General features: G+C 47.9%; 1 protein-coding gene across 4 annotated transcripts in view; it reads left to right on the top strand.

Annotated features, from left to right (window-relative positions):
- Window positions 1-5,247: 5,247 nt before the first annotated feature.
- Window positions 5,248-19,603, top strand: part of CASP7 (caspase 7) — a 29,051-nt gene continuing 14,695 nt past the window's right edge. The window contains exons 1-2 of one of the 4 annotated variants that reach the window (XM_036106208.2): window positions 5,248-5,356; window positions 11,659-11,768. In XM_036106208.2, the coding sequence (XP_035962101.1) occupies window positions 11,659-11,768 (110 nt within the window). In that variant the 5' untranslated portion in view covers window positions 5,248-5,356. Of the gene's footprint in view, window positions 5,357-5,679; window positions 5,702-5,976; window positions 6,103-6,551; window positions 6,666-11,658; window positions 11,769-19,603 lie in introns of those variants that run through there. The other 3 variants (XM_036106209.2, XM_036106206.2, XM_036106207.2) reach the window with 3 other exon arrangements.

The following is a 19,603-nucleotide window of genomic DNA, read 5'->3' as shown; positions in this document are numbered from 1 at the left end:
TTTCTAGCTGACGTGCTTCTCTAAATAGAAAAATGAACTCACAACAGCATCATGTTTATGTGGGTGACCGAATCCTCGTGTATGACTAGGCAGCATGTAGTAGTTTAACACGAACTGTGATCATAACCCAAGAAAAGAATACAAAGAGATAGGCTATACACTTATCCAACAATCCAATTTAGAAAAGCTCACTCTATGGGGCGTATGACTAAAGCAGAAAGGCCAGCTCCCAAAAATATAAGAAATAAAACGGGATTGATTCAATCCATGGGAAGGGTAAACACTGTATTTGAAATTTTGGCTTTATCTATAAAAAATGTTTACAACATGGGGGGCCTGGGTGGCTCAGTTGGTTGAGCATCCAATTCTTGGTTTCAGCTCAGGTCGTGATCTCAGGATCCTGAGATCGAGCTCTGTGTTGGGCTCCGCATTCACGAGGGAGTCTGCCTGAAGATTCTCTCCCTCTGTCCCTCCCCTCAAATTTATCTCAAATAAATAAATAAATCTTAAAAAAACAATTTTAAAAATGTTTGTAACAGTGAGGCTGAAAACTGATTAAGATATTTATTTGTGTTTAGCTTCTACTAGACTACAAAACGAAGAACACACTAGAACTCTCAGTGTTTTGACCCCTATGTTATCCTGGACTGTTCCAAGGTCTGTCTGTTTACTCTCTTACCTCCTGGGCCTGAAGTGGGGCAGCTTAAAGACAAACCCTCTCTTCCTGGCTTTGTGTAGCCCCTCCATTGACTTCACTGTCCACTACATGTCACCTTAAAACAGACCTTCTAGAAACAGCTTACAAAAGATAGCACCTCACCTGTTCCCATCCCTCAGCTCAATACTTCCTATGACACTTACCCAGCTTTATGTTCTTAATAGCAGTTAACCGTCACCTGACATCTTGAATATTAGAATCTCTGCTTTTTAAAATTATCTGTCTCCTCCATCAAAATATAAATTCCATCAAAACAGAATTCCTGGTCCTTGTCATTTCTATCTCTAGTGCCTAGAACAAGGCCTGACACAGAAAAGATGCTCAATAAGTACTTACTGAATCAATGAAACAAATTTAAGACTCTCACCAAAATGCCTACAGAGGCCAGAAGTGAAGTCATAGGTCATATTAGGGACCTTCCCAAGCGAGCAGGCACATACCCCATCTGATGCAGCAACCACTCCTCAGTCCCAGCCAACTTGTCGTGAGGGAATCAGTACCCAGCCCTGCCAAATAGTGACTTCTCCAGAGAAGCCAAATACTTGCATTTATACATCAAAGTCCCTGTTTTGTAAAACACTGGAAATAACACAAGGCCAGGGGCAGCAGAGTCCAGGGCTTGGGCAGGCCACCACTTAGTGACCCTGGGTCTAAATGGTCTGAGATCATGGCTGGGGGTCCCCAGGTGGAGAGAAGTCAGCAGTACTTTTGCGTTGTGTTAGCCGGGGCGACGGGCAGGGGAAAAGCTGCAAAGCAAGTGAAGAAAAGTAGAAAGTAGCATTCACATGACACTAAGGAGGGGCTGCAGTCTGAGGTTCCCACGGATAGAGAGTGGGGCCCAAGGCTGCTCTCTCAGCAGGAAGGGGACCCTAGGCAGGGACTCCGGGCTCCGGAAGATTCCCACGCCGGAAGGTGGTGCAGGGCAGCTTGAATAAATGGGAACAACAAAGAACAAAGACTCGAAGCGTTCCCAGAACATTCTGCTCTGTACCAGGCTTCTCCAGCCTGACCTGGGAAGCGGGCTGTAAGCCCCATAACCACTGAGACAGGCCTCTGCCCCAATCCAGAGGGATGCAGAATTACAGTCAAGATTTCATTTAAGGTAAAAGCCACATTAACACTTCTCTGTCTAAGGTGTGATTGCCCTGGACAGCTGCAGTCGCTTCTCGCTCACCCTCCTGAAAACAGGAATTACCAGAATTAAGAGGCTGAATTTGACTTGTACCATCACTTCTGCTTGTAAAAGGCATGTATTAGGTGTCAGCAGTCATGCGGAGAAATCACCCCAGCGAACTGGAAATGGACACTGTAAGGAACTCAGGTAAGATCCACACAGCCCTCGTCTGCCTGACAGGCACTGTGGGCCATCTTTGTCCTTTGTCCATCCCACCCCACTCACATCCGGTAGAGCCCTCCCCCTTGCCACGGTGACTACCTCAGGCCATCCAAGCCTTAGCCGCGGAGCACATAACACTCCTGTGGCCTTCGGGATTGGTTCACACCATGTGTCTTAGCCTGGGTTCCCCAGAAAACAGAACATGAGGCAAAGGCTTATGTTCAAGGACTTTATTGAGCATTGTACACCCAGAGAGCAGAAGTGAGGAGGCAGGAAAGGGAGGGGTGACAGTCGATATGAAGGTTCATTTCACGAGGTACCTGCAAAAACTTAAGTTTATTTGGCGGGTGCATTGGACTGCTTGATCTCCATCTTCCAAGAGGCTGTATAAACAGCTGCTACTCGGGAACATCTGCTACAGGAAGGAAGGGGGAAGAATGGATCTGTGGCCCTGTCTCCCTTTGGTGAAAGTCTGGCCCCATTGGGTGGTAACTCCCCTACACATCTATGCTGTGGGTATGCCCATGGCGTCCCACAGCATCTTATGCCTCAACAGCAACAGGGGGAAAGGCAAGGGCAACAGAAGGCCAAAGGCACTGTTGGTCGTGCCCCCCATGAAGATGGCAAGCCCACACGGAGCCTGGTGCCCCTGCTGAGCCTGGGCCGGCACAAGCAGGCAGAGGTCCTGAGACAGGCGAGGCTGTGTGGACCTAAAGTGGCTCCTGAGACGTGTCTGATAGGCTGTCCAATCAGCAGAGCGTCCAGGACTTGGGCTTGGTTGTCACGAGCCAGAGCCAGACGGTGGAGTCTTGGTCCTTGATTTGGATGCTTCTGCCAACACTGCCCCACGTTTCTTCGGCTTTTTTTTTTTTTTTTTAAGTCTTGACTCATAGAGAGATTGTGATCAGTGAAAAACCCTACATTTTGTTTCACGTTAATGGCTATCATGTTCAGTGTGTGGGGTAATTGATTTTCTTTTTGAACTTAAAGATAGCACTGACTTATCTCTTCCATTTCCTCCTGTTGATGGTGGCCCCGTTGCTTCAGCCGGTCAAGATCCTTTGGTACCTTGGTTCTGTCATCCAGAATATGAGGTAATTCTTCCTAGCTCTGAGTCATTTCCAGTGCCCTCCAGGGCCGCGGATGTGAAATGGCATTGAAATTGCACAGATGACAAATTCAGACAGAGGAGAAAGCTCCCTACCCTTTGCTCTGTCACTGTCACTTTGCTTAGACTGGAGCTGTTCCTCCCATGCTGAAGGTGTGTTGTCTACCTTAGTTTATGTTCTCCCAAAAGCAGAGCTTGAGGTGAGGATTTGGATGCACATAGTTTATTTGGGGAGTGCTTCCACAAGGCAGGAGTGAGGGTTTGAGTGAGCCAGTAAAGTCGAATGTATTATTCTGAGCTAATTACCACAGTGGGCGGCCTCTAACAACACATAACATAACCTAACATGCCGCTACCCCTACCTAGAGCTGAGATACAGAGCCCCCACCTCTCCCCACCTCAGGGCTGAGATCCAAACCTTGTTGGAGAGAGTATGTCTGTGGCTCACTAGATGGCAGAGAAGTCACTGTGGTGCCATGCTGGTGGAACTTGCTAGAAATCTGTCCTCTAGAACTTTCTGGAAGTCTACCCTCTGGGTGCTAGAGAGAGCTGTTCATAGGAGTATCTCAGTGGAAGAATTCTGCTATAAAACCATCTGAAGGAGTGCCAGTGTTGCTGGGTTTTGCTGGTTACCATGCACAGCAGTAGCTGGACACTGGAGAAGCCTCTCTAAGAGCCTGATTCTCCAGGAAAGGACAGGAAGGAAAATTCCTTTTTTTTTTTTTTAAGGCAACCTGATCCTGGTTCTGCCACTAGCAAGTTGTGATATGGGCCACTTCTTTGAGCCTCAGATTCTTTATCTATAAAATGAGCAGAGGGATTAGCTGTTAAGGCTCCTTCCAAAATCTAACATTGTGTTTCACTGTATTTCACGAGTAACCTGCAAAAACTTAAATTTATAAATCAGTAACTAATTTTCTTTACTGATAGGGAGTTTTCATTTCTTAAATGATTCACAATGGAATTCCTTTAAAAAGGAAATTATCTTAGCGTCTACCGGACTTAGTTAGCACCGACATTTCAGAAACACGAATGCTAGATAAAGAGTAACACAGCCTGTCTTAGCCTGTGTGGGCTGCTCTAACAAAATACTAGGGACCATGTAGCTTATAAACACCAGGAACTTATTTCTCACCCTTCTGGAGGCTAAAGGTCCAAGATTAGGGTGTTAGCATAAGGAGATTCTGGTAAGAGTCCTCCTTGGGGATGAAAACAGCAACTTCTGCCTATGTCCTCATAGCGTGGAAGGAACTAGAAAGCTCTGTCCAGACTTTTTTAAAAAATAAGGGCACTAATCCCACTCACCAGGGCCCCACCCTCATGATTTAAGCATTTCCTAAAAGCCTCAACTCCTAATGCCATCACATTGAGCATTAAGTTTCAACATATTAATGGGGGGGGGCAGTGGACACAAACTTTTAACCTATTGCATGGCCACATTGGAAATAGTGTAACTGTTTAAAATATTCAGGAATTCAAGATTTTTGTTGAAGTTAATAAATTATAATTATGCCCTGACCCTTACCTGGGGCCAGTCTTCCTTAAACCGAAAGTGTCCTTACCTGGCGAGATTCTAGAGACAATACGAAGTCTGAGGCCCAGGCTAAAGCAAGCAAACACAAAGACAAGCTGCGGTTCTTGCCTCACCTCACGCCATGAAGGTTTCCTTTCATTCAAGGTGTTGAAAGTTCTTTAAAAGCAATTATTTCTGGCATCGATAAAAGTGTAATTTCTTCTCAGATAGCCACACCGCTGCGAGACCGAGTTAATTAGTTGCTGTCCCGAGGAGCCTTGGAGAGAAAGGCCTTGGAGGCGCCGGCTGGAGGCCCAGGGGTGAAGAAAGGCGAAAGGGTGAGTGGTGCGCACGTGTGCGTGCGGGCGTGCGTGCACGTATGCGGGGGTGTAGGGGTAGGAGTGAGGTGGGCCGCGGGAAGTGCAGGGTCCCTCGCTCCTTAGACTAAGTCACGACCACATGCCCAGCGGCTGACACTTGGGGGCGCTCAAAAATATAGCGGGACCGATTCTGGCGCTTCCTCCAGACAACTTCGCCGACTTGCGAGGCGGGAACTCGCCTAAGAGAGAGAGGAGTTCGGGGTCCTACCGTCCACGCGCAAATCGAGGCGCCCCCAAGAGTGGACACCGGAAGCCCACCGGCGACCCCACGGCTGGCCCCAGAAGCCCGGCCGCGGAGAAGGTAATTCCAGCTCCTGCGGGCGCCGAGCACCTCCCTCCCCAGGGTTGGGGCGCCAACAGCACAGATTGGGGTCTGGGGCCTGACTGGGGAAAAGCCCTCCGGCCGTGGGGCTGGGTCCCCGACACAGGTGCGGAAGCCCGAGTGGAGGTGCATACGGGGGCCAGCAGCGCCGGGAGAGAAGGAGGGGCGCCCCTGGCGAGCGCCGGGTCGTCGAGCGCCGAGAGGTCCGCGGAGCGCGCTCTTCCGCGTGCGCGGCTGGGGCTGTGCGCGCGGCCGGTTTGCAGAGCGCGCTCCCGGGTCACTTCGAGTGCTGCTGGGGATGCAGAAGGTGCTCTCCCGGGCACGGTGAGCGCGGCGTCGGGGTCGTAGAGCTGTCGGCAAACTTTACCCGGCGCGCTCTCCGGGTGCGCGGCCAACTTTGCCGGGGCGCCTTCCCCCCGGGCGACGCTCGCGGACCACGGTGCAGACCCGGCGACCAGTTCTGCAGGGGGCGCCCTCCCGGGACGGTGCGCGCGTTGCAGCGGGTCGTTGGGCTCGCGAGCCACTCCGGGGAGCGCACCAGCGCGAGCGGGAGGCGGCGCCCGCAGCCCGGGCCGGCCCCGGGAGACTGCCCCGCGCGACTCCGCCTCCTGCCGCGCCGGGCCTTCTAGTTTCGCTTTCGTTGGGGCGGCCCCAGACCCTCGCCGCGGAGGGACCGAGACTGACGCCAGCTCTGGCCGCCTGGCCGCCCGGTCGCCGAGGACACGGTAACTTCGGCCCCTGCCTCCGCTAGCGCCCGTCCGGGCCCGGCCGCGCGCGCTCCTTCCCTCCCTCCGCCCGCGGCCTCCCGCCCACCCAGCCCGGCCCCCGTCTCGCGCAGCCCGGCGCCCCTCCCACCCCCCGGCCGGCTCTCCGCCTCTCTCCCTCTTCCCCGCCCGGGCTGGCCTGCTCTGAAACTTTGGGGAGAGGGCCCGGCACCGCTTGCTTGGCTCAGCTCATTCTCCTTCCCTGCTGGCCGCGGATTTGGAAGAGGGGGCGTGGATTGAGGCCGGAGGGAGGGGATCGTGATCTCGCCGGGCTGACAGCGAGCGCTCGGGTGTCAGACCGCCCTGGGCGCGGATGTCCGCGCCCGTCTGTCAGCTGTGGGCCTCGGTCCTCCCTGTGCCTGTCTGTTAAATGGGAACGGAGGCGACGGCGGGCCGAGGGTCGCTGCGAGAATGGAAGGAGGTGACTGGTGCATACAGCAGTGCCTCCGTTTGGGCTCAGTGTGCCGGAGCCAACTGTCATCCTGGCTGGGGCTCTTGAAGATTCCTGGAGGAAGTGAAAAAAGGCAGGACCACAGGCGACCTTGCAACCTTTCACCGTTGTATTCAAGTTTGTCATTTATGGGGCAGTAAAATTACTTGTGCGTTATTCTGTGTGGGTCACTCCCAGGCCTCTGCTCTGGTGGACTACGTGGCCCTGTACTTTGTTTACTTACAGGCTGTTTCCTCCTTCAGGGGCTCCTGACCTTCAGCCTCCATAGGCAGCCCTCACCTGGGTTCATAATTCACCTCTGCTTCCTGTTAGTTGTGTGGCCCTGGGCAGATTCCTTAAATTCTCTGAAGAAACCAAAGTTTCTTCTGCAATATGGGGTGAAGGCTCCAGCCTCCTAGCAGTGCTGTGAGCCCCTGGGGACGGGGGGTGGGGGGGGTGGGGGGCGGGGGGGGACTCGAGTGCCAGGAGAGCCCTTTCTCCAAGTGCCAAAGGTGAAAGGTGGAGGTCCTCTATCCAGGGCTGCTGGAGGGCTGCTTCTCTTTGAGCCTTTAGGGAGATTGTCTTCACTGGGGCATGTTATGTTAGGTTGTGTTATGTCACTTTTCAGAGGAAGCAGCTACAATGAGTCCATCCTCTCACCCATGAGGGGAAAAAAAAAACAGTTCAGGATATAGCTGGGAAGTGATTTCCTACCAGAAGTGTGTACCAGTCGCCTATTAAAATGTGTTTAGAAATAATCACTAGAGGAATTTTTTTTCATTCTCCACAAAAGCTGCTTAAGATATGGATGTGATTTTAAAATATGGGTGAAGGTTGACAGCTGAGTGTTTTTTAGTCTTGACATCTGCCAACAGTGGTGATAATGAGGAATATTTATTGAACATCTAGAATGTCCTACACTGTGCTTAGCACTTTATGCACATTTTTCCATTCATCCTCAGCCAGCCTGTGACTGAGGCATCGTTCTCTTCCCATTTCACAGATGAGGAAGCTGAGGCTCAAAGAGATTGAGCACTTTGTTCAAGGCCCCATGGCTAATAGATGGAGGAGCCAGTTTAACCCCTGATCTGCTCTTCCCATGACTGGGCTCTCAACTTGGTTGTGTTGTCTCACCTTTATCAACAATTTATTCAGGGCACTGAATGATTTAAACATTTTAAGTACGTTTTAGTTAAAATGTTTATAAAGAAATATTTATTGGGGCGCTTGAGTGGCTCAGTCTGTTAAGCATCCGACTCTTGATTTCGGCTCGGATCGTGATCTCAGGATGGAGCCCCTGCTTGAGCCTCAGTGCTGGGCGTGGAGTCTGCTTAAGACTCTCCTCCCTCTGCCAGTTCCCCCTTCCCTCTCTTAAAAAAAAAAAAAAATATATATATATATATATATATATATATATTGAGTGCCCACTGTGTACTGGGCACTTTTCTATGACTAGAACAAAAAAAGGATGATTAAGATACACTCTCAGCCTGCAGATAGGGTCCTCATGGACACTAGTGACAATAAGAATGACAATAGCTAACGTAGAACGCTTACCTAGAGCTCCTGGCAGTGCTCATGCTTTCTGTGCATCACATACTGATTCACTTAAAGAGAAGATAGACACGTTTAACGGAAGACAGATGTGCCATTGGATGAGCGGTAGCCCTTGTGTGACTGACGGCTCTTGGCAACCTGAGCCCTACAAAGGGGACAAACACCAGAGAACAACAGTAGGCCTGCCCTTGCCAGGCACAGCAGAGGTGAGATCGGCCTGGATTTTCTTGGTGGGATCTGAGGATGAGTGGAAATACGGGGTCAACACCAAGTCTTGGCTTGACTGAAATGATGTGGCCAAGATTAGGCACCCCGCTGGGTCAGCACCCTTGTTCTGGGTGAACTTGATTTTACCCAGAAATCAAGCCCAGCCTCCTAGGAGTCAGAAAGTCACTGAATGTTTTGCTGTTCCCACTGTCTAGGAAGTGGGGACACAGAAGACCCTTGTGGCCTAGTGTTTGGAAGGAAAGCTCTGGAAAGCCTCCCACCACTAAACCATAGAAATAAGCCTGAATTTTATGTCTCCAAGTCCAAAGTCCCCTCCACGTGGCTGGGAAGGACAAGGAGTTTCAGCTGCACCCCTGCTGTGATGGAACATGTGTGCAGCTCCCCTCTGCTTGCAGAAGCCCATCCCCACCCTCTTGGCTTCCCCTTCTCAGACCTCAGGTCAGATATCTCCTCCCCTGAGAACCTTCCCTAATTCCTCCGAGGCTCAGTCGGGTCCCCTGGCGTGGCCACAGATTGTGGGTCCTCGTGGTGCTCACCACAGTGGCAGCTCAACATTTGTGCCATCCTTTTCTCAAAGCCTGTCCCCCATCAAGGCAGCACCAGGTCAGCGTGCTCCCAGCTGTGTCCCAGGCTTCTAGCACCCAGCCTGATGTGTCAGACCCCCAGTAAATATTCACTGAATGGAAGAAGAGGAATCGCCAAAACTCTTCTCAGCACTGCCCCCCAGCATCAGAAACAATGTCTGGCTTTCTCAGGAGCTGTTTTCCTTAGGGTTGTCCTTTTTTAAAAAAAATTGGTCACCTTGTTTTATCATTGTATGTCCTAGACTCAGCCTTGAAGACTTAGCATTAGCAAAAGGCCCGAGGCTTAAATACCACATGTCAAAGGTAGCGTCCTCTTCTGATGGATTTTGTCTGACTTTACCTTGCTAATTTTGAAAATATTTTTGTACTTAGCTAACAACAATCCCCATGGAAAAGTAACTAAATCTATATAAAGGAGATGAAATAAAAACTACTGAGTATTTCTGCATGCCTGGGTTTATGCTTCTCTGATCTGGAGATGGGGTTATCTCTGTTTTCAAGAAATATTTTGCACTCTAATCTGAAAAATCTAACTGCCACCAACTGGACACCACCCTTGTTGGGTGTTGAGAAACAAGATGACCACCTGGCTTCTCACAGTCATTGTAGAGAGCTGGTGGGGGAACCCTCCCTCCCTCCCTCTCGGTTCTCTCCTCACTGTCCAGTTCACCCCTAAGGGAAGCTGCAGGGTGACGTGATAATGCCACTCAGAATTCAAGGCCTCCAGGTCAGCACTTTGCCGTCTTGGACGCCTCCCCTCAAGCTGGATTCCTTCTCCTCCCCACCTCCAAAAGTCCTTACTTGTGCTCTGGGGCACAAAGTGTTCTGTATGCCTTATTTTCCGACTGAGTTTAAACATCCCTGGGTGAGCCTAACAGGAATGAGGACCTGCGCCTGTCCACCGTGGCCCACTCTGCGATCGATCGGAGACTGGGAGCAGCAGAAATTGGACTCTGGAGGGGTTTTCCATTGTTACTGAAAGCCAAGCCCTTCACCAGGAAGGAAACAGGACTTGATTTAGGAAAAACAGCTTTAGTATAGGCTCTGCTTCCAACCAGCTGCATCACCTTTAGCTGATTCTTTTCCCTTGGGCCATTGGTTTCTTCCAGCTTTCCATTCAATTAATATTTACTCAGTAAGCACCTTTTGTGTGTTGGGTGCTTCTGCCATGATGAACTTGGAACTGTTGTGTTTGAGCTAAACAATAAGCAGAATGAAAATAAAAGGCAAAGAGAATGGGGGTGGGGGGAGCTGATGAGATAGGTGTAATCAAAGTGGACTTCCCTGTGGACGTGCCATTTAAGCTGAATTCTGAAGACTGATTCTCAGCAAACTGGGCAGAGATGTCATGTCCAGCAAATGTGTGGGTGGTGACTTCCAGAAAGAGAACTATGAACCCTGACAGAACCTGAAATGATCATAATATGCTTAAGGACACTGAGAGGCTACATGGTGTGATGGTAAAGGGCGGGAAGTGCTCTGGGGTGCATACTGCTAGCTTCAGATCCAAGTCCTACTACTTACTAGTTATGTAGCCTGGAACAAGCTATATAACTTTTTCTAGCCTCACTTACCTCATCTCAAAAAGCAGTGATCATAGGGGTGGTCTAACAGCATTATTGAGAGCATTAAATAAGGTAATGCTTACAAAACAATTAGCATGTAAATAATAATTCAGTTTCTATTCTTTTTTTAAGATTTTATTTATTTATTTATTTATTTGATAGAGAACAAGCAGGGGGGAGGGGCAGAGGGAAAAGCAGACTTGCCACCAAGTTACTAGGGAGCCCTATGCGGAGCTTGATCCCAGGACCCCCAGATCATCATGACCAGAGCCGAAGGCAGACGCTCAACCGACTGAGCCACCAGGTGCCCCGGTCTATTCTATTCTTACTGTTATTTTTTCTTCTTTAAAGTAGAGGGAGTAGTAGATTAGTAGGAGATCCTACATTTTTGGAAAGGGCCAGGTAGTAAATATTCTAGGCTTTTCAGGCCACATGGTCTGTGTCACAATTGCTCAACTCTGGTTGTGGCAGGAAAGCAGCCATAGACAATATGTAAACAGATGGGTAACTCTGCATTCCAATAAAACTTTATTTGCAAGAACAGGTGGTGGGCCATAGTTTGCAGACTCCATTACTAGATAACAAAGGGTCTTAAAATCCAAGGAGATGGGTTTAGATTTGAACTTTTTTTAGATCATAGGGATCTCTTGAAGATTCTTGAGTAGGAAAATAATTTGATGGAAATCTATCTTGGTAAATAAAAGAATATGATACAGACAGCTTTATACCCCAGGTTGCTGTTGTGTTTGAACTAGGTTTGAGTGATGCCAGGAGAAGGATGAGCACTTTATAACCTGTCAGGAATGTAGGGAGAGTTTCTTGTCACTATAAACCTTGACCAACCTCCCACAGCTTCTCAGACACAGGGAACCTTTAACAAAACCATGGATGCAGGATGCGAAGCTCCCTGAGGGCATGGATTTTGTTTCCTTTGCTGCTGTCTCCTCCATCTTTAGAACACTGCCGGAAATAAAGTTGGTGCTCAAGCATTTGAATGACTTGTTGGTGCAATAGCCCTGGAGCCTAAACATGCAAGACTGCTCCCCTGCAGGCTTAATTAAAAACTGTATCACTAGTGAGTGCTGCTTAAAGATATCCTGAGGCTAGTGATGCCGCTAAATACCAAAGGTCTGGTTGGTTTTTCTCCTTCCAGATGGCAGATGATCAAGGCTGTGGTGCGGAGCAAGCAGCTGGGGATGCAGGCAGCCCAGATGCAGTCGATGCTAAGCCAGACCGGTCCTTCTTTGTCCCATCACTCTTCAGGTAAGTTTCCTTCCTTGCCCTGGGCCTCTTCAGCCCACCGTGCCCCTGCCATCGCAGGAGAGGGACGTTCTGGGCAGGAGGTCTGTGCTGTGCGTGGAAGATTTGCACAGAATCCTGGCAGCTGTCTGTGACAACACTAGGATTCCCGTGTGCACTCCCTGTCTCTGGGGGCAAGCCCAAAGCCGGGGGCGGGGGGTGATGGAGGGGTCGGTCTCCTGCTCCGTGGCTTGGTTTGCAGCTGGCCTCCTTTGAGGCAGAGTATATAGGCTGCTGCTGCCAGTTGGGACCAGGTTTGGCTGAAAGGCAGAATCCAGGGACACGGGACAGGAGGTTTTAGGGTAGCACCCCATTGAGGGAAGCATCCTGTCTAGTGATTCTCATCTTGTCTTTTCTTGAGTTCACTTCTAAAATTCTAAATTTTGCATTTAATAATAATAATAGCTTCATTTATTACATTCTTGTATGCCAGCTCAGTGTTGCATGTAGCTCTCATAATCTCAGGAGATAGTTCTATTGTTATCGTCACTTAATAGGTAGGGAAACTGAGGCACAAAGTGGTTTACTAGCTTGCCTCTCTGATGACAGTTTGTAAACGGTGGAACTGAGATTAGAATGTACACACTACCAGCACCACTCAACAGTTCTCCTGTGCTCTCCATTTAAAAGTGGGGCTGCAAGGACATGGAGGAGCCCCTTACCTCCCTTCAGCCTTGGTCATGGAATGGCAGGAGTAGGGCTTCCTGGCAAGAAGCTGGAGTGCTTTGTGGGTCAGAAACATCCTACTGTTTGGTATCTCCTAAGCCAAGCCCCACCTGGGAGGGACAGTGACAGAGATAAAAGTTGAGGTTAGGGAGTGCTCCCAAGCAGTGCTCAGGAGGGGAAGAGTGGGTGATGGGGGGATAGCCTGGCTCCCTGCAACATCCCAGAGAGACCCTGGGATCATACCATCCCACACAAGACGAAAAAGTGGGGAGACCCCCAACATCCTGGACCCGAATTCCATTGGCCTTGGTGGCCATTTAGGGTCAAGAATACCCGAGGAAATGATCAGAACATACAGCTGCAACCCCTGAGAACTTCTAAAAGCCATCAGATCAGTCGATCCAAGCTAAACCCCTCCCCAGTGCAAGCCCCTTAGAACAGTGGCCATAAAATGTTTCGCTCACATAGCTGCAAAGTGATCTTGTAAAACTACACGTGCACTCATACATTTTAAGGTGACACAGAAATTTCTTGTCAGATAGTTGCAAAGGATGTGAGAATATTTCAGTTTTCCCAATGCTTTGAGTCTTTGGGTAAAGCGGGTTACCTATTGTGACAGAGAAAAGAGGAACTGTGTAATGGCCATTTCACAAGTCTTTATAAAAACGTTTTGGTGTACTTCCCAGAAATTATGAAAACCAATGGTGTGTTGTTAACTATTGACATTTAAAAATCACTTGTTTATATGTATGCAGTGGAATCTAAAGCCACAGGAGTTTGTTTTTTAAGATTTTATTTATTTGAGAGAGAGAGAATGTGAGTGGGGGGTCTGGACAGAAGGAAAGGGAGAAGCAGGCTCCCCGCGGAGCAGGGAGCCCAATGCAGGACTCGATCCCAGGACCCTGAGATCATGACCTGAGCTGAAGGCAGACGCCTAACCGTCTGAGCAGCCCAGGCGCCCCGCCGCAGCCACAGGAGTTTTATAACCACATTTCTCCATTAAAAATGGACACAAGCAAGCTGTCTTTAATAGCTAGAATTTTTGTTGTTTCTTTTTTCCTTGAACTCTTGTTTTTCCATTTATTTCCCCCCACAGTATTTTATTCTGCTATAATGGGTTTAGTTACTTGAAATCTTTTATTGATCACCTCATTGTGCATCTCTGTAACATATAGGTGTGCATGTATACGTTTGCATAAATTTTGAGGTCTTTTTCCAGGTATCATGAGTATTAAAAGAAATTTCTCCTACATTGAGTTACTAAAAATTTCTCCTAGACTAAGTTTATGTCCCGGCTATTATTAATTCACAGTAGGTCCAAACAAATGTTGATAAATCGTCAGTGCTATTAAATTGTTATTCACCAAAATAATTATGAAATAAAAATTGCATTTAAATTCCAACTTATAATGGGAAAGCAGGCTTTTAAAAAGCTAGTTTACAAATAAATGGACAAATAATAGTCACTGCTAGAATAAGAAAGTTCAGTATCACCTCTTTTGCCTATTTGTCATTTTTAGAGGTAGAAGTGCTGAGAAACCATGAATAACTACATGGGACGGCAGCAGTTTTGTTATAATAATGCCACTTAATTCTTTGAATTCCTTCTAAGTTCTGTGCCAAAAACTGACAAATCAATTAGGTCCTTCTGCAATTGTATTGAGAATGATTAGAAATTACCTGACTTACAAAACGAATTGTTATTCAGCCCTTAGAAACATTTATTTTTTTTCCTTCCTGGGAAGTACACTCAAAAGGCTTTATCAAAACTTCTCCCCAAACCGTACATTAAACCTGTTCCTCTTTACCTAGAGGCAACTTATGTAACCCAAAATATTCCCGACAGAGATAAGATAATTAAAATAGCAATGTTAAACATTTGTCAGTATCCTTTTTTCCCCCTTTTTTGGTAAAATGCTTATTTTAAACTATCTGCTTTTTAAAATATTTCATTGTTAAGACCTTAGAGCTGCAAATGTAGCTCTTCACTTATGTAAAATGTCTGTTCTGTATTCCAGTTGACAAAGCCAGTCCTTCTTGTTAAACCAATCAGCCTCACCAGATTTGCTTTCAACCAGTGAAGGTCTGATACCATTTTCAGTTCAGCAAATGTGTTATTAGGCATCCCTACGACAACCGTCTTGTTTCTAATTCTTGGAGGATGGTGGATGGATGGATGGATGGATGGAGGGAGGTAGGGTGGGGAGAGAGGGAAGGAAGGAGAAAGGAAAGGACACAAAGAAAGCCCAGTGCTGTGTTTACGTACCTGAATCAGTGTTTATTTGCTTTGCTGTCACAGAACTCTAGCTTAAAAGTAATAGTCTTTGGAAATAATCAGGGGGTAAAAAAGGCAGTCATATAAAAGCCACATCACTCCCATTCCATTCTACTACATATATTTTTTTATTAGTATATTTTTAAACATATAATTGAATTTGGAACAGCCCAGTGTGGCCCCAAACAGCCCCATTTCTAATGCCATCCTTCACCCTTATTAGACTCTTATATAAATAGGAAGCCCATCGTGGTGCCTCATTCAAGGAGACCCACAGATACTGATATTTGAATTGTCTGTTTGTTAGAGGATGTGGAGGTTTTAGGATGGATGAGATTCTGCTTTTTTTTCCATGTAGTGGGAGACAGGAAACTGAGGAAGGGGAGGCAGCATCTCAGGCCGACCAGTTTTAGGAAAAATATGTACAGAAATTGAGGATCTGATCATTCATTTCCTTAAAGCTGCCTGTGTCTGCACCCCTTGGAAGGTTTTTGAGTGCCCTGTTTGAAGACCTCTGCCTTATGGATGCATCATTTTGCAAAAATAGGTATGGTCTGTGATGTGGGGTTTTTTTACCCCCTTACGTCCTTTGGAAAGGTCAATAAGCCCTCATAGTCTTCTGTATTCTAGTGCACTGTACCTTTTTGTTAATAGCATGGCTGACATTGACCTCAAGCTTCATGTTATCAAAATAAACTAATTATCCTTGCAAAATACTTGAATTATATTCCATTTTCCAACTAAATATTTGAATTAAATTAAACGGGCAGGGGCCAGATTTTAGAAGGGCTTGTCTGTAAGTCATGTTAAGGATTTAGAAACTGTTGATTTTAGTTGTATGGATTATAAGAAATGACTGTTGAATTATTAAACAATACTTTGCTACAGTAAATGGCAATTTAATGTCTTATTCTTCCAGGTTATGAATTGTTAGTTGCTTATTTTCTCTGCCTTCGCTGGGCATCAGACTCGAATCCTGTATTTGTGATGCACAGGCCACCTACCAAGGAGGCAGTCAACTCAAATAAACTTCTACCAGATTTTGTGATGTACCCTTAAAATTTAGGTTTTTCCTTTCATTTTTATTTACTTAAGTAAGATGGAAGGTTCTTTCATGTGGTTTTAAAATTAACCATGTCTGGGGTGCCTGGGTGGCTCAGTCGGCTAAGCGTCTGCCTTCGGCTCAGGTCATGATCCCTGGGTCCTGGGAGGGAGCCCTGCCTGCTTCTCCTTCTCCCTCCACCCCTCCCCCCTCTCATGTTCTCTGTCTCTCTGTCTCTCGAATAAATAAGTAAAATCTTTAAATAAATAAATAAAATGTCAGGTGCCATTTTGGGTCACTAATTCATTATTTCAGTCATTCATTAAATATCTGTGGAGCAACAGTGAGAAGTTAAGCCCCTTGTACCAAGTCCCATAGTTGATTAGTGAATCTGAACCTGCATTCGCCTGCCTCTCACACCGAGCTCTCAATGAGGACTCTCAGCTGCTGCCTTAATGTGCCAGGCTCTGTGTTTGGCCCAGAGCTGCAGCTGGAAACAAGGTCAACAAGATCCACATGACCCCAGCCCCAGACCTTCACATTCCTGCAGTGAAGGCAGGCATGCAACAGGTAACTGAGGTGGGGCAGAGCAGGGTGCTGGGGGAATAAGATTGAAAAGGGGACCCGGACTGGTCTTGGGTGAAGGAAGCTCCACCCCCCCGGAGATGTGATGTGTGCTGAGACTTGATGGGGGGAGGAGGATGGCGAAGGCGGGTGGGTGTGTGAGATCAGGGTGATGTATGCTGGCAGGAATGTGGGATGTGGAAGGTACCCCAGAAGAGGAGACAGGAGAAATGGGCAAAGGCCAGATTTTAGAAGGACTCGTCTGTAAGTCACATTAAAGATTTGGAATCGATCCTAAGAACAAGGAAGTCACCAGAGTTTAAGAAGTAGAGTGACTTAGGGGCGCCTGGCTCAGTGGGTTAAGCAATGGGCTCTTGGTTTTGGCTCAGGTCGTATCTCAGAGTCCTGAGTTCAAGCCCCATTTAGGCTCTGCACTCAGCGTGGAGTCCGCTTGAGATTCTCTCTCTCCCTCTCCTTCTGCCCCGCCCCCCCGCCCCCGTGCTCTGTCTCTCTCTCTCTTGAATAAATCTTAAAAAAAAAAAGTAGAGTGAATTGATCAACTATACCTACCAAATAAAAAAAAAAAAAAGAGCTGCAGTGCGGGGCAGGCCCTGAAGAGGGGGCTGTTGCAGTTCTCCTGGCCAGATGCCCCTGAAATGCTGCAGGTGGAGCGGAGCTGCTGGACCCCAGAGGTGGCAAGAGGTAGAAGCAACGGGACTCTGTGACCAAAAGGAAGAAGGGCCGGAGAGGGGAGAGACGCTGAGGAAAGTGGCACCTGAACTCCATGGAAGATGGGAGTCATCTGGTGACCCCTGAGTCCTCTGGCTAGAGAAAGGGGTGATGAAATCCCTATTTCTATTGTCATAATGACAGAATGACAATATGTCATATTGACATAATGACAAAGTTTTGCCACCTTTCATAGCTTCCTGAACATTCCTGCTGCCTTGGCTTTGCTGCGCAAGAGTGCATGACAAATTTGGGTGATGGGGCGAGACTCCACAAACAGTGTGATTTGCTGCAAAGAGTGGGTGTCCACGGTCACACCTGGCCCGTTGACAGGGTCGACGCCCATGCCTTCAGCTCTGTGTCTTGAGATTCTAGAAGGGATTGTTTATTCTGCTGAATTTAACTCATGGGGGTGACCTGAATACGGCAGAGCAAATCTGGGAGGTGCGGCAGCCCCTCCCGTGGTCCCCTCTGCGGAGTGTGGGACCTGAAGTATCCCACATGTCAGGTGTGTGGGTGCATCGCGGGCTACTTCGGGTGCTCCACACCCCTGATGGCAGGCACCCTACACAGCCTGTCCCGTCCCCAGCTCCCTTCTCCAAGGAGGAGAAGGTAAGGCAGTGGGGGGGACAGTGGTGCCCCCTGCCAGTTTCTAATTGACAACACCCGCCTTCCCCTGGGGACCTCAAGGATTCTGGGAAACAAGAAAGACGTCTCCTCCCCACCACCACCCCCCCACCAGCCTGGGAGGACTCACTGGCCCCAGGTAGTTCCAAATTCTCAGACTTATCTTGGCTTTGTCGCCTCTGTGTCACTAGATGGCATCACAACATCGTTTTATTTCCAACCCGTTGGGCCCTGAGTAAACCTGGCTGTTCTTTAACTTACTTTAAAAAAAAAAAAAAACAGAATTTTATTAAAATGTTTTCTAATACCCTGATTATTGAAGAACATTTGGAAAACACAGGAAACTACAAAGGAAAAATATTCAAGATATTAATTTAAAATGCATAAAAGTGTCGGGACTTGTAAACAGAAGACTTAGAAGAAATCAGTATGTGCACCGTCGGCATTCGTTATGAACCACAGTTTATGGAACAAGTTCTAGAATCATCTGTGCACGCGAAGAGGGCTTCCTCTTGAAGTAAAGGTAACCTTAGCACCTGGCACGAGGTACCTGCCATCCAAGGTCACAGCCTGGTCCCTGCCCTGGATGTGAACTCTGGTCCTTATTAAATGTCTAGGCATGGCTACGGAAATGACTGCAAAGAGCTCATTGCTGAATTGTAGTGTACCGGGAACTGTGGGAGGCAGGGGCAGGGGAGGAGGCGGAAGGAGGAGAAGAGAGAGCCAGAGGAGTTGGAGGTGGAGTTACGAGGGGACAGGAAGAGCCTGCCTGCCAGGGCCAAGCTACAGTGAAAGTGATGATCAGGCCGGGTCTCGAAGTGCAGGGTTTTGGAACGGGGGTGGAGGCCCATGGACAGGGTGAGTTTGGTCCTGGTGGCACCACTGAGATCCACCGTAGGTACAAGGCCGGGCCTCATCCAGCAGCCTCCTGCATGTCCTCCCTTGGGCACACTTGAGCTGTGAAATCAGAGGCGCCTTTCTCGGTCCTGCTCAAGGTCCCTGTTAAAGGAAATAAAAAGGCAAAGTAGCAAACAGATTTCACACACTCAGATTTCCCTGGGACCTTGGTGGAACCTTTTGCCTCCCTGCAGAGGGGGGGTGTTTATCCTTCCATTTCCCAAGCGAAGAGGGCAGGAGAAAAGCCTCATTTTCAAAACTTGATAAACTCCCAGCTTTTGAGGCACTCGTTCAGAGCCCATGGGCTTTCTGCTCCGTGTCATCTCTGTGCTCCGGACTCTCTGCTCCTCGAGTGTATTTATTGAAGGCCACTGGCTTCTGATTCTTTCTCCTCCGTTGCTACTCGGGTTTCTCCACCAGCTAAGTGTTATATGTAAACAGATCCCCATAAAAATATGTGTTCTTTGTATAATTATAAGAAAGACCCAGGCAGCCTGTCTTTTCATTTGGTGGGGAGGGTGTTTCAGAAGCAATGCTTTGGAATTAGAGAAAAGGACAAAGAGAGCAGACCTTCAGCTCATTCCAAAGAATATGTTCCAAATTAAACAAAAGCTCTTTGATCACACCCATTGATTCAAAGAGCCAGGACCCCCCAAGAGAAAAGGAATGTTAAAATAAAATCCAGGGAGTTGACTTTTCCATAAAGGAAGTCTTTGAATTCAGGCTATAGAATGCCGGATGCTTGTCTCCCAAATTTGTAAACAGTACTCAAGGTTCAGTGTTGTATTTGAGGCGGACTTCCCAGGTTCTGGTCCTGGCCTCCCAGTCACTCGTTGAGGGACTAGCAAGTCCTTTGACTTGTTTGAGCCTCAATTTTCTCCTCTGCATAATAGGGGTATGAATACCTGTCCATGGGATTGTTTGTGAGACTTGAATAAAATAACTGTCAGCTTGCTGAATAGCCTGATGAGGAAGAAACTGTTACATCCTTCCTGAGGG

This window comes from Halichoerus grypus, chromosome 7 (genome assembly GCF_964656455.1).
Source record: "Halichoerus grypus chromosome 7, mHalGry1.hap1.1, whole genome shotgun sequence".
NCBI lineage: Eukaryota > Metazoa > Chordata > Mammalia > Carnivora > Phocidae > Halichoerus > Halichoerus grypus.
This window is presented reverse-complemented; position numbering and strand designations above follow the sequence as displayed.